Raw genomic sequence first — 27,072 nt, forward strand, 5'->3', positions numbered from 1 at the left:
TCCTTTAATTGTCCTACGCTGAAATATTCGATCAGCAGGCAGCAAGAGTCACTGACTCTTGGCATTAGCATCCATTCCTCACTACCGCTGTGGCGCTAAGCCTGTCAAGTTTTGAGGCGAAGAAACAAGCAAAAGAAGATAAAGAAAAAGGAGTGAGAGAGAGAGAGAGAGAGGAGACAGAAAATCAAAAGATTGTAAGCAGTCTCTCTCTTCTCTCCCTTTATCCCCGTTTTCTCTCCGCTGAAGCGCCACTAAAGGAAGCGTGATATTCAAAGTAGTTGTCACATCCTCGTACATAGGGTTCACAATGGCTTATTAGTTTTCGGGCTCAATTCCCCTAAAAGGGGAATTTGTATACACTTGCTAGAAATAATCAGAAGACCCGATTAGTGTCTTTTCAAATTATTTTATTTTAGGTCACTTTCAAGTTATTTTACAATCCAATCGTTATCAGAAAAAACAAACAATTCTCAGTTTTTTATCAATAAAGATTTAGAAATGCAAAGACTAGCAAAAACTAACGATAAAAACTGACGTTTCGGTGTCATCATGACGTCATTGTCAAGGAGAAATAAAAATGAAGTTTGCGGCAAGGTGTAACACTAAATTAGCATAAATATGTTACGAGCTAATTAAACAAATACTTTTGCGCGAATTGAATCGCTTTGCACGTTCAGAGTGGGTTTTAAGTCTCTGATGAAAAGCATTTCGTTCACCAAACAATCGAACTTGTTACTACACTTTTTTAGAATGCTAAAACGTTTCAGTAGGTCTTTCGGGACTTCGCTGTGCCGTTCGTGGTAGTGTTTATATATTGAAGATGCCTTTCGTTTATGTCCATCCACGCGTGTTTGTAAGTGTCCGCGTGTATAGCCCACATAACCCGCATCACACAGGTCACATTGAAATTGATAAACAACGCGTTGTTGGTTGACAATCTGTGGCTAGATTTCTCGTACTTTAAGATCTTGGCCAACTTTGCGGCTAACAAATACTGGCTGGACAGTTGTCTGCACCTTCATGCTAAGATTCTTGAGCTCTTTCTTAACATAATTTGCTGATTCCTGATCTTTGAAAGGTATGACCACACGAACAATGGATATTGGTTCTTTGGGCGTCTGTGTGGGCTGCGTAGCAACAACTCTTGATTGTAAGAAGGTGTTAATGGTAGAATTTACCAGGCGTTCCGGGTATTTAAGCCGTGCGAAAACTTTCTTTAGGCGATCACACTCATCAGAGAAATGGGCCCAGGAGGAAGATAATCGGTGTGCGCGATCCAGCGTAGTTTTCAGCAAGCTCCGTTTGTAGCGATTGTCTACATGGCTTTGGTAGTGTAATAGTAGGCCCGTGTTTGTTGGTTTCACATATACCTTGGTTTCAATCCGAGGTGCATGGTTGAGTAGTTCGGTGCCGAGGAAAGGAAGCTTGCTGTTCTTCTCCACCTCCATGGTGAATTTGACCGAAGTGTGGGCGCTGTTGAGGGTATGCAAGAAGGTAGTTGCTGTTGCTAGATCAGGCATTACAGTGAGTGTATCATCAACATATCGACGATAATAGGATGGGAGTTTTCTTTGTCGCTCAAGGGTATCTTCGATGGATGACATGAAGACGTTTGCTAATAAGGGCCCGAGAGGGGACCCCATAGCAACGCCATCTGTCTGTTCGTATAGAGCTCCATTAAATTGGAATAGTTGGCCTTTGGTGGCTACGTTTAGGAGGTCAATAAGATCTGTTCTGGTAAGGGCAAGATTGTGGGTAGTATTGAACCAATTGTTCGAAAAGGCTCTGTTAACCAAGATCTCTATTGTTTCGTCCAAAGGCACGTTTGTGAATAACGAGGAGACATCATACGAAACCAAGATTTCACCCTTGTTGATCTTCAGCTCGTGAATCCCTTTTGTGAAATCAAAATTATCAGTAACTGTATACTGATTAAGGGACAAGGGCTTCAATTTCTCGTCGAGCCATTTAGCAAGGGGAAAGTTGTACGTGTCGGTGGCTGATAATATAGGCCTCATAGCCGACACGTACAACTTTCCCCTTGCTAAATGGCTCGACAAGAAATTGAAGCCCTTGTCCCTTTACCATGTTCTCCATCTGTTGTCGTTGGACTCGCTGCTTCAGCTTCCATGTATTCACGGAGTCTTTTTTTCCTCCTCCTGTTTCTCCTGCAGCATTTCCATCTATTTACAAGACAAAGTTCAGGTCAGACAGCCTAACCCTAACCCTAACCTAGCCATGTTTTACGTGTGTGTTCACAAACTGTAACTGAACAGTTTTGGCTGTTTCTATAGTTCACTTGGTCATAAAAAATTGGAATTATTAAAGATTTTTCCTGACTAAGTCCATCAAAGAAAGCTGGGAAGCACTGTAACTATTATTTTTAGGCAGTCAAGGTTTTATGTACAAATATTTATATATAGTTATCGCTTACTAATCCGAGGTAGGTCCTTCCATGAAATGAACAAGCTGCAGCCTCCATCTGGTGCAAAATATGCTCAAATATATTGGTCATCAGAAATTGTGTAACAACAGGCGTTAGCAAAACTTAAGGAAAGTTTTGATACGCTAGGAAAAAATAACCAATGTTATTCTCTTGCCTGAAAATGCCTTTTCACAACTTATGATTTTCACCGCGTTCGATTTCGGACCTTTTACTCAGCAGCTTTTTAAATGTATCACAAAGATAAGAAAATATCAGTGGAGTAATTAGAGTTGGTTTTGTTAGAATTCTATCTCAGGAATATGGAAACTCTCATACATTTACACAAACTGATGCTGGGAAAACAATGGACGTATTTTGACAAAGTTCGTCTGAATTCTTTTTATTCTAAAGCGCTGAATGAGACATATTTACAACCGGCTCGTAGATAAGAACAATGGGCTGTTAACCAGCCACCAAAATTCTTGTATTTTGTTTCGAAACTTTTGTACTGTTTTATTTGTATTGTTCTTTGTCATTTGAATCTCGATATTGGCGTTGGGCACAGCTTTTTTATACGCGATTCTTTGATTATGTATTCCACGAAATTTCATAGATTGACAGAACTTCGTTGTATTGTTGTTTCAGCTTACGATCCATAAATTGATTGATTGTGAGATGGATTGTGATTTTCATCGATGATTGTGGTCCGTGGTCGATTGCCTTTCAAGAGTAAAGACTCGTACAAACGGTCAACTTTGGTTTGTTATCTCGATCTGTAAAATAGTCCACAAACGCCTCGTTGACCGCGTCTTGGAGCGACGTCCCATTTAAACTTGAGAATCTAGATTTGTGGTCGCCGCAAATGCTACACTACAGATGTTCCCGATGTGAACATCCATCCGCGTATGAACATCAAGACATACATGGCTGCGTGTGTTGTTATCAGCTATAACTATGTCATAGGCTGACTGGACATTGGGAATCACTCCAGGAGTGTGTTAATGGCCTTCACGTAAAGTCCAACTAGGTCAGCCAGACCTGCAAATAGAGTGGGTCATCAAAGGATGGAAAATTAACTTCAAGTTAAAGGACGTTTGAGGAAATACTTTGAAGTCAAATTGAAAGTGTGTACTTTAGACAAAAAAGTGTAAAAGTAATTTAAAATTGAAAAACATGGGACAGGATTGGGAACGCCGGACAACTGAAGAGTTAGGCCCCCACTTTATTGAAAATTCCAGGGATTAAGCTAATACCTCTAAAATTGTCGTCAAAGCATTTTATTGCTATCTGAAAAATTCTTAGAATTTTGGACAAGTTAGGTGTTGCTCTCTCAAGAGAGATGAAGTTAAATGGAGACCTAACACAATAAGCTTTTCCTCCACCAGTAACTAGTTGAGCCCATCAACAAGACCTTGCACTTTTCTCTCCTCGGCAGAGAAATCTTAACTGTTGATCTGACTTCTGTACGTGTTGATGTTTTCATGAATTCCTCATTTCTAAAAGGTGGACGGAGGTAGTTTCATGGCTACGAAGCCAGGGGAAGAAACGCAAAATGCTTTCCGCTACTTTTTGGGTGTGGCCTGCCTGTTCCATTCATCGTTCCTTGAAAGCCTGTTTGATTAAACAAGGGGCTGGTTAAGAGATAATAAGTCAGCGAGTCTGAGGAGACGAGGGAAAAGGTGGCCACACCCTCTAGCTTTTTTCCCCAGTATATTCACGAAATGCTTTGATGTGCTTGCTTCTCGAAGTATTAAAATTTAGTCAAGACCTTGATATCCCGCGAACCAATTTTCAAAACCTTTCTCGCCAAGGATGTAGCAAATTACAAAGTCCTCAGTGTTGTCAAGGTGAACCAATCAATCAGTTCAGTTTTTGTTAATAGGATACAACTAACTTTAAAGCGTAGTCAATTGCAAAATATAGATGAACTAAACAGACATACCAAATTACTAATTAAATTACTAAAAGTGGAAATAAAGCTTTTTAACTCTGGTTTTGGTTGAGTTTTATGTAAGAGAACATCTTCATGAGTTTAGACGATTTGTGATGAGTTGGTTAGGTTTGCCATTGGAACCAGCAGATTTACAAACGTTCAACTTAGATCAGAAGAGATTAGTAAGCCTGTGCCTCTCTAACTGGGAGAAAATAAAATTCAAAAGTGGGTGTTTTCTTTTGTATGTTGATAACACTCGTCATCCACAGGTAGGTCAACACTACTCCATTGTTAGATCAGAAGAGTTTGGTAAACCTGTGCCTCACTAACAAGGAGAAAATAAAATTCAAGAGTGGGTGTTTTCTTTGTATGTTGATAACACCCGTGTGACCGGAAAAATCATCCACAGGTAGGTCAACACTTCTTCATCGTTAAATCAGAAGAGTTTGGTAAACCTGTGCCCCACTAACAAGGAGAAAATAAAAGTCAAGATTGGGTGTTTTCTTTTGTATGTTGATAACACCCGTGTACATGTCAAGGTCAAGACTACTTCATCAATTAATTAATGGTGAAATGGCGAAATCGTTACTGAAGATCGCACATGCGAACAGAACTACACTAACATTCCCAATTAAAGAACGGCCACTTGACTTGCCGTTTTATTAAAGAGGCCTCAGATTCTTCCAAAAGGAAACAGCAGAGCGAAGCTGGGGAGATCAGATGCTGCTTTGTCGCAGAAATGCATGACTGATTTTCGTTTTATTGCTGTGACCTTATTTTGCTGTTATTAGTAATTTTTCCAAATTTTTATTTCTTAAAGATCAGCAAAATTTTCAATGGAAATGAACCTGAGACAAGAATTTTCTTTTGAATTGATTGATAACTCCAAGGTGCGTGATTGCCTCGAATGTTTGCTCGTTAAATCGGAGCGTGATCATCAATATCCTGCAGATGTCCTACAGCGTGTAAATAGCGGCTGATAAGCCCCCCCTACTTATAACCTCCCCCTTTGTTATAGACCCATTTACCTGTAAACAACAACAAAAAAAATCTGACTACAAGCCCCAAACTAGCTTTTCTTTAAGAGGTAGGAACTCTGTGCTGTTTCAAACTAAAAGATTGAAAAGTGTGAAACAATAAGTTGACCTCTTCATTTTGTATTAAAAAGAAAAAAAAATTGAAAAGAACCTACACAAAACAAACAAACAAACAAACAAACTTCATAGTAAATCGTAGACGGCTTCTTTTTGTATTAAATTACTATCAAAGGGCTACAGTATTTTCTTTCTTGCTTCCCTTTAATTTTAACCAGACATAATTATGTTCAGAGGAAAGGGTGTATCGCCTGATTCCCGTTCTCTTGCATTCAGTTCGCCCAACTTGATGTGCTTTATCCAATGTGATGTAGACGTTAGCGCATGTTTTGTGGAATGACTGATTGGTTTTCTGAGATACTGCAACAGATAACGGAGATAAGCTCTATCTGTTGTCCGAAATGGAAAATGTTGTTCAAAATAACACTAGTTTCCTAACTAGAGAGCTTAGAGGTAATTATGTCAAGACAATAGCCCATTTCCGAATTACCCTTGGCCTCTTTTTCAGGACGAGGCCTGGTGCTCTGCCATTCTTGTGAAAATGAGTTTAATTTGCATGTGAATGAATACTTATAATCATATGAACGGATGAGCACCAGGACTCGTTTTAAAAATGAGGCCAAGGGTAATTCGGAAATTGGCTATTATGGCCGTGCCTTGGTACGCATATTCAACATGTCCTCAGAGAGTCACGGAATGCTTAAACTCCAGTATTTCGCTGAATATTTCTCTTTCTTTTTATGACTTAAAGCGCCATCTGTGGAATTTTCGGCACAACTGTTACTACCACAAGTAACAATGAGATATTTTTAGAACATTCAACACTTCCGTCTTGCGCTAAAGATTATCTTATCACGTGACTGACTTGCTTGGGTGGAATGCACTAGCTGGGCAGTTTCCTTGTGAAATGAACAGTTCAGTGGCGTGAAGCTTCAGCTAAAGAATCCTTGTCTTTCCTTCTTTCATCTCAGCTCTGAAGTTGTAAAACAGTTCTTTATGTAAAGTACATCTCACCAAGTCGAAGTTGTACAGCAGCTGTAGCTCAGTTTCATTAAACACCAACATTTGCAGTCGTCGAGTAGAGAGGAAAGTTACAGAGGTAAGGTTGTTGTCTGCTGACCTAAGCGAGCATGCATTTATTAGATTGTTTTACTGGATGTCCAAGGTTTCATAGTCATTTATGTGCGAATAATATGGCACAGTTTTATGGCTGCTTAGGTGAGTTTTGGAGATTGGCATTTACAACAGTTGTATAATGAATATGCTCATTTTAGATTAGCAACCTTTCCATTGCTTGATGATGAAAGTGAAAGTTGCCTATCTCATCATGTTCCTGGTTATTTATAGGGAACTGCACCTATGAATTCTTTGTTTTCCCAGTATCTCATTGCTGTCTGGTTGTCTATTTGTTTTATATCATTGACTTGAGACTATTTCTTGAAAAATAGATGACTTTCGATTTCATCGGTATAACTGTGTGCATTCAAGACATCAATTTAAATGTATTTGGATATGGTTATCAACAACAGTTTACAAATATTAAAACTTAAATTGCCACATTGAAATAAAACATCTCGGCCCGGAGAATTAGACCTTATTCCAGTGAACTGAAGGGCTAAAGCCAAGATAATTCTGGAATATCGTGAATGCTTTTAGAGGATTTTTTAATGTGACATGTATTTGCGATCATGACTTTGCCCAGCTTCTTATATCCCAGCGGTTTACGAATAAATCGTCTTTTTCTTCAAGTTAATTTTGATATTGTTGGAAATTAATTAAAAGTGCTATATTCTAATTTTTACCTTTTACTCCTGTAGTTGCTTTTTTAAATATAGTTGCTCTGACACTGTAGAGCACTCAGTTGAATCTTAAAATGGTCATTGAGTCTTCTACATATTGTAGGTCCAGTTTACTCTTTAACTCTGAGCTGAGCAATGGCTTCACTTCAAACAGCTTTGCTTTGCCCAGTATTTGTTAAAATGTCTCCTCTTCACTTTACTCTACATGAAATGGAAGAGAGCATTAAAATTTAATTGAATCATTTAATGTCTGTCACCCTCTAACGGCTGTGAGATGTTTGTTCTATTTTAACTTACCCCTGGGATAAATTTAAATTTTACATGTGGACTTGAGACTATAGTAAAGAACAGTGTCCTTTCCAATCCCTACAAGCTTCTTGTTACTAATCTGAGCTACTTTGAAATGCTTACCTAGTTCTGTTTTTATTTCATTGGTAACTCAGCTAGGGTGTAGAATTCATTTTTACTTAGGTGCCAAGTGTCAATTAAACAATTGTGATTGAGTTGCTATATGAAGCAATAATTTGGTTGCCTGTGAATCTCAGTGATTAAAAAAGTGTTCTCTTTACTTGGAATGCAGAAAAGTTTTTAAGACCCTGACACTTTGCTGTAAACCAGCATGATGTTATAACAGCCAACAAAATGGTGTGCCTGGGGAATTCTGTTTTTCAAAATGGATCTCCCACAATTTGTTGTTTATTATAATTATATTTTAGTAATTATGCATGTAAACATGTGATTGTTGAAAAATATTTTACTTCTTGTAATTAATCTAAAGCTTTGTGAACTAACCATTATTTAGTCAAAACCTAGTCATTAACAGTTAGATAGTTAATTAAATATTGTTATTGTAAACATGATTGAGGAAGATGGTAATAATTATAAAAACCAAAAAAAATTATAAGTCACACTGTGACTAGTCTTTGTTGGTTGCATACTTAAACCTGTTCCTTTATACTGTATTTGTCCATTTTATCTTTTTAGAAGTATTTCATTTATTTATATTTCATAGTTATACAGTGTATGTAGGTGGGTGGATTTGAATTGTATACACCTGATGGCAATCATTTTTTGTTGTAATTAACTTTTATTAACAGAGATCCATTGAAAAACACCCAGAATGTGTGACAATCCTGTATAGACATTGCTGTGAATACTAAGTAAGTTTTGAACATCCTCATCAACATGTTAATTTTTTAAAGTTATGTTTTCTGGTGGTTGTGGAGTTCTTGTCTTGCTCACTATTTCTAGTTTGCGACATAAAGCCTATTTTTGATTTTGCATCTAAAATTGAAGTACACTTAACACTCCTGTCAGATGAAGGGCTTGAAACCATTTTTTTTTTTCAATTGTGTGCATGCAGTTATCAGTGTACTGTAGTCACTTCAGATTGATATGTTGATCCATACATGTATGTGTTTTGCCCCCTTACAGCTAAGTTCCAGAATATTCTGAGTTCCATTTGAGTACCATAATCCCACAGCTACAGACTTGATGGCACCTAGGTGTACAGACAAAACAGTTCCTTTTCCCACAGCTGGTTGAATTTCATTGCTGTCCACCAGATTAATCACTACCCAGTAGATTGGTGTGAACACAATCAGCCACACAATCTACTGGGTAGTGGTTTATCTGGTGGATGGTATCATTGATTCAATTCAGCAACAACAAGTATGTGGGAGTTAATTACAACTGCTGTTATCATCTCACAGGAGAAGCAACTTGAAAGGTGAGTGTTAATCTATTGACATCAATCTGCATGACTTGTACATGTAATGAAAGAGTCGACCCGATCAACTCTGCCTGTAACTCATTCCCAAAATGTTTTAACATGTAATCATTAACATGTAGTAGTACATTGCTCGCAGCCCAAAACACAGCTTTATTGGCATCTTATCAAGTGATAACACAACTACTTGATTTGAGCTCCTCTTAGTCAGTATATATAGGAATAATATACACGCACTCCTTTCTGACAGGTAACGGATGAGTGTAGAACATTCCATATGATTACATGCTACAGTTCTAGAAATAAGTATTCACATGACTAGTACATGTATGATAAGGTAAACAATGACACAACTTGGTGCAAAGACAGTTATTTACATTTAAAAACAAATCGAAACTTAATTACTAAAAAAAATGATATTGAAAGTTCTATTTAGACATCACAAAGTGTCATGTATCTAGGAGTTGGCAGGCATTTTTGTTGCCAACTTTGTAGAAGTTATTGCCCATCACTTTCTTTGTGTCAGATTTTGTTCCTGTTCTGTTGACTTTGCCACATTCTTCACTAGCTAAGGCTCTGCTTTATTACTGGTAGGCTTCAGCTAGCTACTATTCAACTGCTTTGCTGGTTTCATGTGAATCTTCAACATGGACTCTAAAATCACTCCCAAGCCATTTGAAGCTCTGTTGTTTTGCAAATGTCCTCCTTATTTCTTCAGCACTCATCCCCATCTACCTTAATTTTATATGACTTGTTTCTTTCTCTTTCGATCATGCACATGGCTTCCTTTCACCTGACTTGAAGTAGGTTGAGGTTTATTACTGTAATCTTGTAAAAGAGAGACAGCAGCAGCTTTAATCCTCCCTATTATGCATGATATCATTTGGCCCATGCACTGCGTCTTCTTTATTGAAGCTCTAACAATGCTTGAGATCAAAACTATATACTATTGAACCAGCAAATGAAGCAAGAGATCTCAGCATCACTCTTGGCTCTTCCCTCACTCTTTGCACCCACATCAACAATATATGCAGCTCTGGCTCACTATCTTTACAGGAACTCAATAAAATCAGGAACTTTTATGTCGCAGAAAGACACCGAAAGGGTTCATGCCTTTATTTCCTCTAAACTGGATTACTGCAATGGCCTGTTTTACAGCTTACCGTAGTTCTTCTGAAATACAATTACTTCAAAGACTACAAAACTCTGCTGCCTGACTTATTGCATGAGCAAAAAAGTCTGAACATAATTTTTTTTATATCTCCAGTCCACATCAATCTGCACTGGCTCCCTGTAGAACATGGTGTTATTTTCAATCTGCTTCTCTATACCTATAAGGCACTTTATGGTCTGGCTCCTGATTACTTGGCAAGTCTGTTAACTCTCTATACACCTGTCCACTCCCTCCGTTCCTCAAGGTCCATCAATCTGTCTGTCTCAAGATCTAGAACCTCTGCCTATGGCAACAGATCCTTTGCGTGTGTATCCCCCATGCTTTGGAACAAACTTTCTGATTTTATAAGATATTCCAAAACCTTAGATTCCTTTAAAACCAGGATCAAGACTCACCTTTCTAAAATCGCTTTTAGTTGATAGTTAATTTGAATCTTATTTGTGTAATTACTTAAATCTTATGTAAGAGCATTGAGACTTATGTATAATGCATTTTTAAGAACTGTATTATTATTATTATTATTATCATTATTATTATTAACGGACAAGTTCATGTGATCAGTATCGTAAGCATTTACTCTGGCTAATGATAATGAAAAGTATTTGAATCTCTAACAACAGTCTCTCCCATGAGCATTTCTTCTTTCTTCCAACAGGAAGACTTCATAATCGTACTTCTCTCTATTTTTGGTTTGATATCATGACAGGGGATCACTGATCAATATTTGAGTTCCACTCCTGTAAATGTGATCCACTAAAATGATACTTCAGGAGTGGGTGCATTAATAATGCTCTTGGGTACAATTATCTCTAAACTGTGCTTGTTATGGCAGTGATCTTTCCTTATCCACGCAAGAGATACTCAGGTAGAGGTTGAAGCTTGTGCTGCCAAACACTAATACAAGGCAGTCATTCTCTCTCTGTGAGTATCTCCTCTCTGTCAGAGTCATTGTCCAAGTCTGTCAAGCCACAGGTTTACCAGCTTGAAGTAAAACTGCACTCAGTTAAGAGTCACTTTTCTTCTTCATATACATAGTGGGACAGTGGTGGCTCAGAAATCATCTCTCTCCTTTTGCGAAAGGTTTCTTCATTAACTTTAAAAGTGAGATCAGTTGGTTGAATTCTTTGTTTTCATTAGGTTCCTTGGAGATTGTGACATGAGAAGAAACTACCTGGGTCAATTTTTGCTATTTGGCCTAATAGCAACTGGGTTATAGCCTTGACTTTGGCCAGATCTGGTAGCCAGTAAAGGGACTATACCCTCAGAGGTCAAAATTTGTCTGCAGTATTTCAGCTTCTGCTTCCTAAAGACAAACTTGTCTATGTTTTTTTCCTATTGATATACAGTATTGCAATTTTTTTCTGTCATTATTTTACAAAACCCTATTCATTAATGCTTTTTTTTTACCACCTGTCAGCTTTTGGAGTCATTCCCTCCATTTATTTTGATGTTTCCATCAAAATGCCTTTAATTGAGTTCTGGTGCACTGGATATTTCAGAAGGCAATTTGAGCCACTTATATCTGCAAAATGAAATGTGTAACATTGTATAGATTACATAGGTCTTCATCAAGTTTCACGTGCAGGTACCCATCTCTAATGTCATTAACTGTAAATGCTTGTATGTTCACTATGTCTCAATGTGAGATTAGTTTTTGTACTTTGACACAAGTCATTTGCTCAGTTCCCATCAGGTTCTAGCAAGCCACACACATATCTTGCCATGACAATTTCTTACTTTCATTGCACTGCATCACTCACCAGTCAGTTGGCTTGTCAATTTTGGTTATATGATCTTTCTTTTCCATTTTGGCAACTGTCTTCTTTAAATCATCATGCAGTACTCAGTGCATCTGGTTCTTGAGTTGCGCCCTTCCTCCACTCAATTTGTAAACTATACACTCGAGTCCAGTGAATACAGCTCACTGCATTCTGATAGAACTGCTTCTATAGACAATCCATTTTCATTGAATACTGAGTTTAACAGCAGCTCTCTCTTGACTTTTAGGAGCTTCAATTCTCCACACATTTTTCTGTATAAAAGGGAACTTGAAGAGCATTATGAACCACTAGAAATTTGGTGCTGGCTCTGTTTCTTCCCATCTCATGTTATCAGGCTTAAATATGGTAAATTCCCTTGCCAGTTGATATTTTGCATAATTTAATTTTTCTTTTTTTTTTCAGAATCTGATTCGCAATTATGTCACAAACTGAGAGAACTGAAGAGAGTAGTTCAAAGAACACTAATGGTGACCCACCAAAGATCAATATTGATCTTCCGGAGATAAGTGAACTAACCCAGAATTCTAAACGTTGGAAGGATGTTCAACTCCCAATTGACATTCTGTTGTTAACAGTGAAGGACTGTGAGTTCTTAAGTTGCTACTATTACATTGTTGATCCATTCAGAAGCTATTATAAAGGGCTTGGTTATGTATACTTTGGCAGCATTGGTGAAGATCAAGATGTTAAACTGAAAGTTGCTTTGATGAGATGCTCAGAGGGTTCTAAAGCTCCTGGTGGTTCTTTGACTGTTGTGAAAAATGCTGTCACTCAGCTGAGACCAAAAGCTGTGTTTTCTGTGGGCCACTGTAGTGGTATGAATCAGGAAACAACAAAGCTGGGGGATGTGGTTCTATCAGAAAAGCTTACAACCTATTCCTATCAGAAGGCTACAAAGGATCGCTTGGAATTTCGTGGGGTCACAACTCCTGTCAGCAGAGATGTTGCTGAACTCATCAAATATGCAGGTTATGGTTGGAATGCTCCCCTAGAAAATCCAAAGGAAAGGAAAGTTGAAGTCCACTGTGGTGAGGTTTTGAGTGGCCCTGAGCTTGTACAAGCAGAGTGGCGATCGCATGAGCTTGTCAAGTCATTTCCTGGAGCAATTGCAATTGAAACTGAAGGGGAGGGTAAGACATCTGTATTCTTTAGGGTAACAGAAAAGTCCTTTCAAAGAGACGCACATAGATTTACATCCTAAGAAACAGAATTGACACTAATTTTATCATAAGAGTTTTCATGGTGGGGGATTTTTCCTGTTGGTGATTAGAGTTACTCTGGTTTGATTCTTAGTATACCGGATCTTAGATTAAGAGGTCTGGAGTCAAGTCCCAGCTTAAGTCATTGTGTTGTACACCTGTAGACTTGGGTGGGACACTTTACTCTCACAGTGTGTCTCTACCCAGGATTACAGATGGCTGCTGATGAACTGAGTAGTATCCATGTACATGTACACCTGTAGAGGGAGTTAGAATAAAGTTTCTTTTTTGGCTTAACGGTATGAGACCAGAGCTAGAGAAAAGTGTGTGCCAGAGGGGGCTATTCCACAGCTTATGTAAAATAGAGACGTAACTCCTCCCCTTTCTTTTTTTATGCTGACTACATACATATTTACATGTAATTACAGCAAGTTCTCGCTAGTTCCTTACAAATCTGTGATAACAAAGGTGACGATGTGGCGAAAAATTGGTATGTGATCTGCCCATGCTTTTGCTGAAAAATCAGGAAACATTTTAGATTTGTTTATATTTTTTTTCCGCAGGTATCTTTATTCTATGCAAGTTTACATGTATGTTGGATTGTTGTTTTTTGCATAGAAGCTAGCTTGTTATTTAATTTTTCAGGAGTTTACAGTGCAGCACATGATCTTAAAATGGAGTGGGTTGTCATCAAGGGTATTTCAGGTTATCCAGATGGAACTGAAGCTGAAGAAAACTGGAAAAAATTTGCAAGTGTAATGGCAGCTTCGGTTGTTATCAGCATTGTAAACGACTGCAGTATTTTTGAAGATTGGCCACATTACAAAGGTAAAGAGATCAGCTTTAATGTTTGTTTTAGGTTTACAGTATGTTTGCATACTGTCACTAGGTCTTTTTTGCTGTTTAGATTTGTTTTATATGAATGTACTTGAACTGCATTACCAAAAACTTCCACTAAACTGAATTAGAAATATGATTGATGACTCCTTTTGATTATATGCTAATAATGAAGAACGATTTTTGGAGCAGAATTGTAACGAAAATGTCCACATGCGCTACTTTGCCTCAAAGGAACTTAGTTCTATGGGCTTTGCACTGGGCTTGATATTTCTGCTTTAAATGCCCTGCCCCCAATCATGCATTTCTGTTTTCATCCACAGATGGGAGGGTATAGATTATCGATGATATCACCCAACAATGTGTTTTTCCGTTCTAAGGCTCAGTAATATTAATGTTAATTAACATTTCTATTACAAATATAATCAAAACTATAGCAAAATTTTCTATATGTGATTGGTCATCACCTGCCCGATTTGAGCACTTATAGGACAGTGTACCGAGCATGCTTGTAATTGGACAGTGTAATTGGACAATGTAATTGGACACTGTAATTGGACAGTGTAATGGGACAGTGTAATGGGACAGTATAATGGGACGGTGTAATTGGACAGTGTAATGGGACAGTGTAATGGGACAGTGTAATGGGACAGTGTAATGGGACAGTGTACTGGGACAGTGTAATGGGACAGTGTAGTGGGACAGTGTAGTGGGACAGTGTAGTGGGACAGTGTAGTGGGACAGTGTAATGGGACAGCGTAGTGGGACAGTTGAAGGGACAGTTAACACGTCATGCCTGTGTAAGTGAACAGAACGCTTCATGTGCCCACGCTTTTGTCACGGCATTTCGCGGAATTAACTAAGTTATTATTTTTTTTTTTTTTATGAAAACGATAAACCGATGTCTAGTTTCTTTCTCGAATTTTGCCATAGTTTTATTAATTGGTAACAGGACTGACTTTGTGTCGTGTAATTCTGTCTGTTATCAAACTCGTGATAAACAAATCAAACTTCCGCTTCAGTGGTCGTCTGATATTGTTACATAACTGTTATGATTACAGACCGAATTGGACTCCACTCAGTCTTATCACCTTTATAAATAAAAAAATGGTAGATTTGATATTCATTTGTTGTTGAATTCTCTCCATTTTGAAACACGCATGTGCAATAAATTAGGCCTGAAATTGAAAATTGAGTGAAATAGAAATTATTGAGAAAATGGCGATGAAACATTACAGTATATATTTCAAAATTATTGGCTAATAAGCTCTGTTAATTAGCTGTAAAGGTAAGTGATTCTTGATAGAAGCATGTATTTTTCTTATGAGATACCATGATATAATCTGCTGTACCCCAAGAATGAAGAAAGTGATCGGAATGGAAACGCAGGGTGCAAAAACAATCAGGAAGTGCTTCCTGTGGGCTTATTGCTAATTGAACGACAAGACGGCCTTGTAATTAAATCGCTTGAGCCACTGTCCTGGTTTATGAGCTTATTTCCAGAAAGTGACGCTCCTCAGGCGTGTAGTCATATGTTGAGTTTTTGGGCCGAGGTACCGAGGTCTTAAATTCCTCACGTAGATTTTCAATAATTTTAATTCTTCACTCACAATGATTTGGAAAAAAACTTTGTAAGCAAGTTTAGGATACAGTGTTCATAAACGAAGACGGTTTTAAAACTAAATGTAGAGGCATGCTGTGGTCATGAGGCAACTTTAACTGCTGTCTGTTTTTTTTTTTTTCTTGAAGATATTTCAACTGATGGAGAAGATCTAACATTGAGTAAAAGAGTTCCTGTTGAGACATCCTGTTCTAGTGCCCAGTCCTTCCAAAATGCCTCGTCCGCTAAGACAGCCGGTATATATTTTAAAAAACAAATTATTTCCCCTGTAATGGATCCGCTGACATTTGAATGGTGTGTTTTTATAATTAAAAGGGTGCATCGAGAAAATGTTTTTGCCATTCTTATTAAAATGAAACTCGTCATAGGGTTCTCTTTTGCTCAGTGGAAGAGCCTCGGAACGCAGACTGCGAAGGTCTGGGTCTCAATTTCCCTCGTGGGACTAATAACAAGAGGAACAACACCTTCCTCTGAACTAAAAATAATTATTGATGCTGTTTGTAGTTTAGCCTTCTCTCGCCTTTTTTTTTTTGATTGTTTTTTTTTCCTTTGGAAAATAATTCTAAAAATTTTGCAAAAATTTCCCATGTTCAGGGTTTCCTTGTTTCCACAGTAATTCAACCCGCAGATGCGGTTTCTTATACCTGTTCCTAATTGCCTTATGATAATTGGATCTTTTTGGTGATGTTTTTTACCGACTTGATGTCTCTCGCGTTTAATCACTTTTCGTATTTTTGAAAGGTGGAAAAAGGAAGTCATCAAGCGAGTCAGTGGATCAGGGCATAAAGCGCTCGAAGTGTGAAGGTATTTGTCACTGAGGAGTTCAATTTATAACTTCTTCCTTCATTCAGTCCGCTTGAGACTTTCATACTGGAGGATCCGAAGTGTTACATATTTACTATAAGATTAAAGGTTTTCCTTAATGATTTTCTGAAGAGAAAGTTGAATAATTTCCCCGTTCACAGATCAAAACAGCATTCCTCTTTATTTTTTTTTTTATATATACATGTTTTTTTTCGTGTAGGGGAACAAACCATAGGCTCCATTACCATCCGATGTTCATGAAATGAGCCAGCACCCGTCGCCTTTATGAGATCGGAAACTGCACCTCCAGAAAACACGCAAACCACAGTAGTTACGAGATGAAAAGAAAAAATCGACTAATATGATAAATAACAATATATGAATACTTTTTAGTTTTTGCTCAGAATTGAAGAGTAGGTTTACCAAAGTTACAAATTACAGTTGGGGAAGAAATGCATTCACCAAACTAATGAAAAACCCTAATCCACTAATGATTATGTTTCCTTCAGTGTGAGAGATAGTAATGTTTGAGAAGGGTTTTTTTTTGTCCACAGATTCTACTGTAACGCAGTTTTTGGAATGGTGCCAGAATCAGCTGCGAGAGTTTTACAGCAGCACCATGAGTCAGGTAAAAATAACTCCGTGGGACCCTGACAACACGGTACACATTAACAAAACCTACGTACGGTTAACACTCTTACAAGACAACAGAGAACCTCACGGGATTACGAAAACAAGACTTGAAGATTGTTGCGAAGTATTTGAAGGTGACGAAGATCATCCCAAACGTAGACGAATTCTTGTGTATGGAAGGCCTGGAATTGGAAAGTCTACCTTCACTCAAAAACTAGCTGTGGCTTGGGCAAATGGCAAAAATGATATCTTCAGAAGGTTTTCTCTTTTACTGTTAATCAAGTTGCGAGACGTTTGTGATATTCCGGATCTCTACGACATGTTGAAAACCGCTGAACTGTTGTCTGCTGATGACCCGAAGGCAGTCAATAACTTGTATGAATATGTCTGTCAGTACCAGGAGAAAGTGCTGTTTATTTTGGACGGATATGACGAGTACAGCGGTGGAAAGTCATCCCCAGTTCACCAGATTTGGAGAGGCAGTCAATTGAGAGACTGTTGTGTAATGATCACAACGCGACCAGTGAAAGAGGATGAGCTAAGAATGCCAAGTCATGCTCAATTTGAAATCAACGGGCTCGATAGCAGGGAACAAAAGGAACAGTTTGCAAGAAAGATTCTTGCTGATGAGGAGGACGTTAAAGGGCTACTTAACTACCTGAAGAATCAGAACCTCGAAGAGATGGCAGAAATACCGCTTTTGTTGTTGATGTTGTGTCTTCTCTGGAAAGAGAAAAAGCATCAGTTACCCACATCTCGTGCGCACATTTACGTACAATTTATTCAGACTCTCTTGGATCACATGGCTACAAAAGATGCAGACAACGTGGCAACAGGTAAAAGCATAGATGAATATCAAGAGGAACTTTACAAAATAGGAAAACTTGCATATGATGCTCTTTTGGAGGACCGTCTTCATTTTGACTTCAGCAAATGTGCGCATGGTGATCTCTTTGAGAAGCTAATACATGTGGGCTTTTTCCAAGTTTCCAAACGTTCCGCTTTGAACCGTGAGAAGATCGTTTATTTTCTTCATAAGTCCATCCAGGAGTTTCTCGCCGCCCGGTTCATAGTCGAAGAACTGACGGTGAAGAATGAAACTGTCACCTGTCTGTCAGGAATGGATACGTTTGAGAAATCAAGGAAGATGGCTGAAGTGCTAAAATTCGCATGTGAGTTGTCATTAAAAGCTGCCGGGATTCTTTTTGATCATCTACATGACGTTGGAGAGAAAGAAGGTCTCACAAATTACCAGATCACTGAGATACCTTCTGAAGATGAGTTGTCTGACGAACAACAAGAGTTTATTCTCTTCTGTGTCGATTGTTTGTTTTTGTGTCCAGCCTCAGACAGAACAGCCGTGTATTCTGCATTTCTCTCATGTGTTAACCATGTTGTGGTACTTAAGGAAAAAAACACGTCTACTGCTGCTGTAGAACACTTCTTCAAATCTGTCAGCAGTTTCCCAAACTATTTATTGATTGTCAGTGAGGGGTGCTGGCATTTTCCCGATAATGTTCTATCAATAATGTTAGACTTGAACGCGGTCGTTGTAATGTCCTCTGATGAATGTAAGGATGTAAAAAAGTTCGGGAATTTACCATATAGGTACTCTTTTCTAAAAATATCCGGGTGGAAAAACTTTGTCTGTTTAAATAAATTAGAAGATGAGCTCAGTTTTAATTTTGCATTGCCTCCCGAACTGATATCAGCGCCGGTTTGCTCTTCCCAGCCACGTGTGGATAATTTGGTAAATAATGAAAACAACAACATTGATGTGCCTTTGACTGAGAACCACTGTTTGTCACTGGTGAGAGATTGACATTGATGTTGACACAGTTGAGCATGCTGTTCTGTTGGAGAACGTGTTGCCTTTAGTAACAGCTCCTCGAAAAATTAACATTGAAATAACGAGACTATGGGAGGAGGAGGAGGAGGAGGAGGAAGCCTTTGATAAATTGATTGAGAGCACGATTAACGGAATTAACGGAATTAATTTTACTGACAATCTCTACAGTTTACAACTTATCAACATCAATAAAGCAGCAGAGTGTGCTGCTTTTATCTCTGACTCACTGCAGCATTCTCCAAATTTGTGTGAGCTCAACCTGACCTCCATCCCTTTACGCAGAGGTGTGAGTCATTTGGCTGAGAATCTTCATCACGTGCCACAGTTGACGAAATTAGTGTTGTGGAATGTACAAATGGGAGAAAAGGAATGTGCGGCACTGGCTGCCTCATTAAAGTACTTAAACAAGTTAGAAAAACTGAATATACGCGAGAATGCCCTGGGTCACGGGATTATTGAACTGGCCAAGAACCTGAACAATGTACCCAATCTGACTGAGCTGGACCTGAAGAATACAAATATGGGTGAAGATGAAGCATCAGCACTGGCTGCCTCATTAAAGTACTTAAAAAATTTAGAAAAACTGATTATAGATAGAAATGCCTTGGGTCACGGAATTATTGAACTGGCCAAAAGCCTGAACAATGTACCCAATCTAACTGATCTGGAACTGATCAATACAAATATGGGTGAAGATGAAGCAACAGCACTGGCCCATGCACTAAAGTATGTACCAGTGCTAACATCTCTTCATCTAGATTCCAATCCACTTGGCCGCGGGGTCAGGGATCTGGTCCAACTTCTCAGCAGTGTTCCTAAGCTGAAGATCCTGTTCCTTGACGGTGTTCAGATGACAAGGACAGAATTTGAAGAGTTGTATACAGCAGTAAGTGAGAGAAACATTGATTTCACAACCAATTACCATGTAAGTGCCTTTTTGTTGTTTCACTCAGTTGTTATGCATCTAATTTTTGTTTAGATGCTCTTCAGCAGAGCACTTGATAATGTTTCCAATAACTTGCTTTGAACTCAATTAATCAGATTATTTCTCGTGAGAAAGAATACAGTCTTCAGGAACAGTCACTGTTTTCAGAATTTTCTTTTTCCATTTTGCGACGGTAGGAGCCAATGTTGTAGACGGAGACCGTAACAAACCCACGTTAAGTACTTTTATGGCTCATGCGTCGCTTGTTTAAAGATGATTTGAAGAAAACAATGACGAAGATTAAATTTAGGGACTTCCAAATGACTTGACATTTCCTGATTACACAATAATTAAAAACTTTACGCCTTACTTGAGAGAGAAAAAAAAAGATGAGTTGTGAGAATTTTCTTTCTGACCAAACTCCTCTGCTCAATTTTGAATTTTGAAATTGTTCGGCTTCTGTCATTATTGTGGGATGCTTTTAATTGCGTTTGATTATTTAACGAGAAAGGATTGTTCAACCCATACGTGCTTTGAATTCGATGAAGGTGTTCCCTACATTCTGTGCCGGCATTTATTCACTTTTGCTGTCAGGGAGCGTGAACCCCAAAAAATATAAATGAGCAAACAAAAGGGATTTTTCCTTTTTTAAAATCCGAATTGGTTTTTTTATTAAGCGAAAGTCGCGTTGATTCTATTGTCATATCTTCACGTCTTAAAGGTTTGTATCGATGATAGGAAATAATTCACCAAAAGTTGAAGGTGTAATGATTGTCATCCTAAACGAAACTGGCACGGTACTATAATTTACTGGGACTTTAATGGTTTCCTTATACTTATTTATCAGTTGGATTCTTTTCTTCTTTGGATTATTTGCCCGTGTGGAGTAATTCTGTCAGTTGCTCGTGGAGTCCCCTGGTCTCCTACGTCTCCATGATAACACTATCTATTTTGTTTTGATAAATCAAAGAGCAACATTGCAAATAATGAATTTTTCTTGAGTGAATCTCGTAAGTCTCTGTGTCAACTTAGTCTTGCAATCGTCCATTAAATAATCCTGAGCAATGATATTTTTTAAGCTCAGTTTGGCAGACAGTGAAACGGATTCTGTGTACACCTCACGCTGCTTTCCATGTTTCCGTTACATCGTTGCTTGTTTGGATATGGTTTGCGGAAAAATATTTTCGAAATTGAATAAAGAAAGAAACAAATTTAGCTTTCAAGACTTGAATACTACATATCTTCTGTCAGTAGTGTCCAGTATAGTACATGAAGTTGTCCTAATGGAACGAGGCTTGGTGATATTTTTTGATAAACTGTGTGAGTTGATTTGATTGGCCTTTGTTTTTGACGTAATATTGAAAGAGAAATCTTCTGTAGTTACGCCTTACATGAGGGAGACAAGAAAAGATGAATTGTGAGACTATTTCTCTGACAAAATTTATTTGGGTAATCAGGAGTTTAATTTTTGACATTTTTAGGTTCGTGTTGTTTTTCTGGGATGTGTTTATTTGGGTTTTTATTTGAGAACCCCGCCAATAAACAACTAAAAAGCAAAACATATCATTTTAAAAGGCGCGACCCGCGACACGCGGCCATTAGTCAAACTCAGCACTGTGTTCTTATTTACTCACTCTTGAATGGTTTCCTTATTCTTATTTACCAGTTGAATTCTTTTCTCTTTTGGCTACTCTGCTCATGTTTTGTAACTCTGTCAGAAATCAGGGCCTATCGGTCTCCTGCGTCGAATAAGTTCATTTTTGAAGAAAAATTAAAGAACAACATTGTTGATAATGAAGTTGTTAAACTTACTATCGTATGTTTGTTTCTGCTTGGTCTCCTGTAAATCCTAACAAAATAAGTTTTAAACTTCAATTTACCACACACCGTGGAGTTGATTCTGTGTACACTTTCGACTGCCTCCCATGTTTCTGTGACATCGCTGAACGTAAACAACTTTTTTATGTGAAACTCTTACTACCATCAGTAGAATAAAAGATCTGCCTACCTTATAATTATTCGTTGCTTTTCTTGTCTTTCTTGTGCAGTTTGGGCGTTTTTATTTTCTTCGAGGAATACGGAAATGCTTCATTATCCTTCTCATCTAAAAAAAAAAAAGAACAAAGCAGACAATTAACTTGTGTGGCATGAAATGATAGATTAGGAGGCGTTAATTGAGCGGAGCACAAGTGTAAACCTTGAAGTTGTTTTTGATTTGTTTTGTTTTGTTTTTTATCATTGTTATTTACTAGGGGTCTCGCATTTACTTCAAACACGGAGTTTTGTCAGAATAGTGCGGTTACATTGAAAGGAAAACTCTATGCTTCTAGTAAAGTTGAGAAAAACATTACAACGAGAACCCCGGATGATCAAATATGAACATCTTGAGTTGAAATATGCCGACTAGGTGTGTTGTATGAGGAATGTATGAAGCGCGATACTCTCTTGCAAATTGCGCACGTTGCTACATCCTTCTACAACACACTTAGTCGGCATATTTTCAGACAATATCGACTACAACCTTCCTAAACAAGCGTGTTTCGTGTTCTCGATTTGACGTCACATTACCCGCTAGAGCCATTCCTCTTTAAACTCAGTCGTGGGGCAAGATGGCGGCCGATTTTCCGTATTTTGACCGGGCGCAGGAAAATGATGATTTGAGGAAATAAAAACATTTTTGCACAGAAATACTCTAAAAAATACGCTTACTCCGTTAAGCGAAAAAATTCTTTGGGGTTTAGGTGCACTTTAACTATTTGTCTTGCTTGAAAATGCAAGTTGAGTGTTACAAATATAATTGGTGCTGTGGTTGATATTGTTGCCTTTTTCCTTTTTTTCTTGTGATAGGCGTTGTTACGTGTAGAATTGAGGAAGTACATCACACGACGTCTTACAACAGTTGAGCTGAAAGAAAAAGGAATAAGGTTCAGAAAAGAGCCAGGTGATGATGATGATGATGATGATGATGATGATGATGATGATGATGATGAATTTGACGATGACTTTGACGATAACTGTGGTGATGACGATGATGAGGAGGAGGACGATGAGGATGATGACGATAACTATGGTGATGATGATGATGATGAGCAGGAGAAGGAGGATGATGATGACGACGACGATGATGATGATAATGGTGTTGAGTGAGCGCTTGGAAAAAGGTTTCTATGGGAACTGATAGATCGAATACGAGCAGAGTAGTAATTATTATTTAGAATAATTTGGCTGTTCTCAAGTCGTGTGTTGTGGCAGCGAGCTAACGAAGATTTAATCTGAAATCTGCATGACAAGCAAATCAGAATGCAGTGTATACAATATTCTCTATTGAGATTGTCATGATAATGTAATTTGGTCACTCTTCTTTCTGACTGGCTTTTTTAAGTGTTCAACTTAGCTGTGACTTTATCCAGTGTTCTGGCAAATCAGAACGCTAAACAAATCTCTCAGGTCATTAGTTTGAAAAACGGTCGGCATTGATCCTACCTATGACGTTTTGGCGCAAAGAAAAAAAGTCGCGTTGAGTAGTCTGTACCAGACTCTCCTTCTTTGGAGACGGTCTAAAGCAGGAGAGCTGAAACATTGGAGGGAGCTACTCTTCCTTCCCAGACTCCATTTATCACTTACCCAATATTTCGATCGTCTCCACTAACTGTGATACCTTGGCAGAAGCTTGATCGCCAGCTGACAAATATTATTTTCTCTACGGACTTTGTGAAATACGGACTTTGTGAGACAGAGCGGAAGAATGATATATTGAGCTTAGATCTGTTCACAGGCAGCGATGTTCAATCAAGTAGGCTTCTTTTTAAGCCTCACATTGTTGATGCTTGAAACTGAAAATTGTCAGAAAATCGGTCGCGATCAGAAATGTTTAAGTCCGTACTTGGTGTTACATGCTTCAATGCTTGTTTTGTAAATAGTAATTTAGCTCGGCCTACTTTAATAAATGTTTTCATTATTGTACTCTTACTTTTATTGATTTATTACATAACATTGTCTCCATTGCTAAAGAAAGTTTAGATGGTGTGAGAGTGTTTGACAGAGACAATAGGTACCACGTCTATCCTTGTTGCTCGGGCCCCGGCGATAGCAAATTTATTGAATTAGTTATTTTACAGCTAAACACAATTTCGCGCTGAATAATATTTGTACCTGGATTTTGAATTCAAGAGAATATACTTCGACACGGGTACCCCTATGGTACGAGTAAAAGCCGGTGAATTTTCGTGGTTTTATTTTGCCTCGTTTCCCTATAATTTATAGCTGAATTTGACGGCCTGAATTGTAGAATATATACGCCTTTTGCGCTCCACCAACCCACCTTTTAAATGTTGTTACTTATGCTTTGTTCTTGTTCGGTTTTTGCTTTGTGTTTTTCCTGTAAACAACCTTTTGGTATCTCTTCCCACAAGCCGCCCCTCATCCCTTTAATTGTCCTACGCTGAAATATTCGATCAGCAGGCACCAAGAGTCACTGACTCTTGGCATTAGCATCCATTCCTCTCTACCGCTGTGGCGAAAAGTCTGTCAAATTTTGAGGCGAAGAAACAAGCAAGAAAAGGAAAAGAAAAAGGAGTAAGAGAGAGAGAGGAGAGAGAAAATCAAAAGATTGTAAGCAGTCTCTGTCTTCTCTCCCTTTATCCCCCTTTTGTCTTCTCTCGAGCGTTACTAAAGCAAGCGTGATATTCAATGTAGTTGTCACACCCTCGTACATAGGGTTTACAATGTCTTATTACTTTTCGGGCTCAATTCCCCCAAAAGGGGAATTTGTTTACAGTTGCTAGAATTAATCAGAAGACCCGATTAGTGTCTTTTCAAATTATTTTATTTTAGGTCACTTTCAAGTAATTTTACAGTCCAATCGTTATCATGAACAACGCACAATTTTCAGTTTATCTTTGAAATCAATGAGATGTCAATCGACATACAAGGGATTCCATATTTTTAAGGTGGTTAATTTGTCACCAATTACGTCAAACCGGAAACGGATATTATGCAACCATAGTTAAATCGAATGAGTATTCTTGATAAGGGATAACTTGAGAGGCCTTATATGACGCTACTCTTCGATACGGTGCTAGCGACCCCACCCAAGACTGGTATTATGTGCAGCGCTCTATAAACGAATCCTGGCTTTTCAACTTACTGTTGTCGGCTCTGATTGAGTAGCAGCTGTTGTCTCAAGCTCTCCACTGTCTCCTCCATGCCTCTATTTGATTTCTACATTAGTGCAAGTCGTTGGTTGCATGTTTGGTTTTCTTGAATGAAATTTCGTCTTTGTTTTTCAACTTGCATCATTCTCGCCTTTACCATGTTCTCCATCTGTTGTCGTTGGACCGCTGCTTCAGCTTCCATCTGTTCACAGAGTTTTTTTTTTCCTCCTGTTTTTTGTGCAGCATTTCCATCTATTTACAAGAAAAAGTTCAGGTCAGACAGCCTAACCCTAACCCCAACCTAGCCATGTTTTACTTGTGTGTTCACAAGTTGTAACTGAACAGTTTTGGCTGTTTCTATAGTTAACTTGGTCATAAAAAATTGGAATTATTAAAGATTTTTCCTGACTAAGTCCATCATAGAAAGCTGGGAAGCGCTGTAACTGTTATTTTTAGGCATTCAAGGTTTTATTTACAAATATTTATATATATTTATCGCTTACTAATCCGAGTTAGTTCCTTCTATGAAATGAACAAGCTGCAGCCTCCATCTGGTGCAAAATACGCTCAAATATATTGTTCATCAGAAATTGTGTAACAACAAGCGTTAGCAAAACTTAAGGAAAGTTTTGAGACGCTTGGAAAAAATAACCAATGTTATTCTCTTGCCTGAAAATGCCTTTGCACAACTTATAATTTTCACCGCGTTCGATTTCGGACCTTTTACTCAGCAGCTTTTTAAATGTATCACAGAGATACGAAAATATCAGTGGAGTAATTAGAGTTGGTTTTGTTAGAATCCTATCTCAGGAATATCGAAACTCTCATACATTCACAGAAACTGATGCTGGGAAAACAATGGACGTATTTTGACAAAGTTCGTCTGAATTCTTTTTATTGTAAAGCACTGAATGAGACATATGTATGTAATACCTCCTTACAACCGGCTCGTTCAGGTACCTCTCGGTTGTAATGGAGGATATTCCGATTGTTTCAGCCTCTAACTGACCAATTGCTTGATCAAGTACAGTTTCTGATCTGCTTAGTCCTGTAGAGTCTACGAAATGCCCTGCTACATGTTAAGGACACTAGTCAGAAGGCTCATTTTTAAATTGATTTTTTGATTAGTTCACTAATTTCAGCATGATCTTAGATACTTACTTATTACAATTGTTGTGAGATAGAATTGGAAGTTGTTATTTTGAGAATTTTCCAGTTCAGCCTTTTGTTTTGTTAAGCCTTGCCTTTCACGCCTACGTGTTGTTTTGCTAGATTTATAGTTTAGATCTTTTATTTTTAGTGTATGCTCGAACTTGGCTCAGTTCGCGGATTTCCTTCTTACCGTGCTAGACATTTTAATCGCTTGGTATGGTTGAGAATAATTAGTTTCATAGGTGGTCATGTTTGGGTTGGTAAAACTGACCCTGAGTTTTACCCACACCGAAGATCCTGTTTGTGCGCGCGATTCTCGTGCGCAGCTCGATCATTGGCGTTTGATTGGTTCCTTGGTGCTCGCCAAGTACTTCGTAGCGAGTCACCCAATTTCCCCCTTTGCAAAACAACGGATACACTATGGAAACTCCCACGGTCAGCTAACCCAGACATGTCTGCGATTTTTGTATTGAATACGTGGGCACTCCTCGCTAAAAAGTAGTTGTAGGAGAAGAAAAGACCTGAAGCGTTGTAGTAGGAAACAATAAAAAGAGAAGAGTCCAGAGTCTTGGTACTTCCCGTTAAAAGTCAAGCGAGTTGCTAACCCCCCAACGCGATGTATATCTGCTTTTCTGTATCTCTATTGGTTTTGTAATCAGACCTTTCAACGTCACTACGCGCATAAAAAAGGCGAGTTTAGCGTCCCTTTAATCAGTTCTTCGTAAGTTTTTGAGCAGTCTTGGTATACTTTCGCCCGTTTGTTTTTTTAACCATTGGCACAAGCAGAACCATTATATCAGTACCTTTGCAACTTTGTTTAATTCTGGTCTGGTTTTTTCAGTGTTGGGCGACAATGCACGAAGAGATATTATAGAAAAATTCATTGCCTGACGAGTGAATTCCACATTAAATTTCAAGCGAAAAACCGATATCGCACGAATCGCGAAGCGATGAGTGCGATATC

The 27,072-nt window shown here is 38.3% G+C and overlaps 2 protein-coding genes and 1 pseudogene across 3 annotated transcripts; 2 read left to right on the top strand and 1 right to left on the bottom strand.

Moving 5' to 3' along the window:
• Positions 1-572: 572 nt before the first annotated feature.
• Positions 573-2,018, bottom strand: LOC148735914 (uncharacterized; annotated as a pseudogene).
• A 4,300-nt stretch (positions 2,019-6,318) lies between these two features.
• LOC148735915 (uncharacterized) lies at positions 6,319-18,853 on the top strand. 2 transcript variants are annotated; one of them, XM_088753365.1, is made up of 8 exons: positions 6,319-6,551; positions 8,349-8,411; positions 8,686-8,980; positions 12,338-13,065; positions 13,780-13,962; positions 15,721-15,828; positions 16,334-16,396; positions 16,951-18,853. In XM_088753365.1, exons 4-8 carry the CDS (start codon positions 12,354-12,356, stop codon positions 18,849-18,851), a joined length of 2,967 nt encoding a protein of 988 aa, XP_088609491.1. In that variant the 5' UTR covers positions 6,319-6,551; positions 8,349-8,411; positions 8,686-8,980; positions 12,338-12,353; the 3' UTR covers positions 18,852-18,853. The 2 variants fall into 2 exon arrangements, with proteins under 2 accessions (XP_088609491.1, XP_088609492.1); XM_088753366.1 differs by lacking the exon at positions 8,349-8,411.
• Positions 18,853-23,766, top strand: LOC148735916 (tonsoku-like protein). The gene is made up of 2 exons (XM_088753371.1): positions 18,853-19,803; positions 22,651-23,766. Exons 1-2 carry the CDS (start codon positions 19,234-19,236, stop codon positions 22,948-22,950), a joined length of 870 nt encoding a protein of 289 aa, XP_088609497.1. The 5' UTR covers positions 18,853-19,233; the 3' UTR covers positions 22,951-23,766.
• The last annotated feature ends 3,306 nt before the right edge of the window (positions 23,767-27,072 follow it).

The sequence above is a fragment of the Stylophora pistillata genome, chromosome 3 (genome assembly GCF_964205215.1).
Source record: "Stylophora pistillata chromosome 3, jaStyPist1.2, whole genome shotgun sequence".
NCBI lineage: Eukaryota > Metazoa > Cnidaria > Anthozoa > Scleractinia > Pocilloporidae > Stylophora > Stylophora pistillata.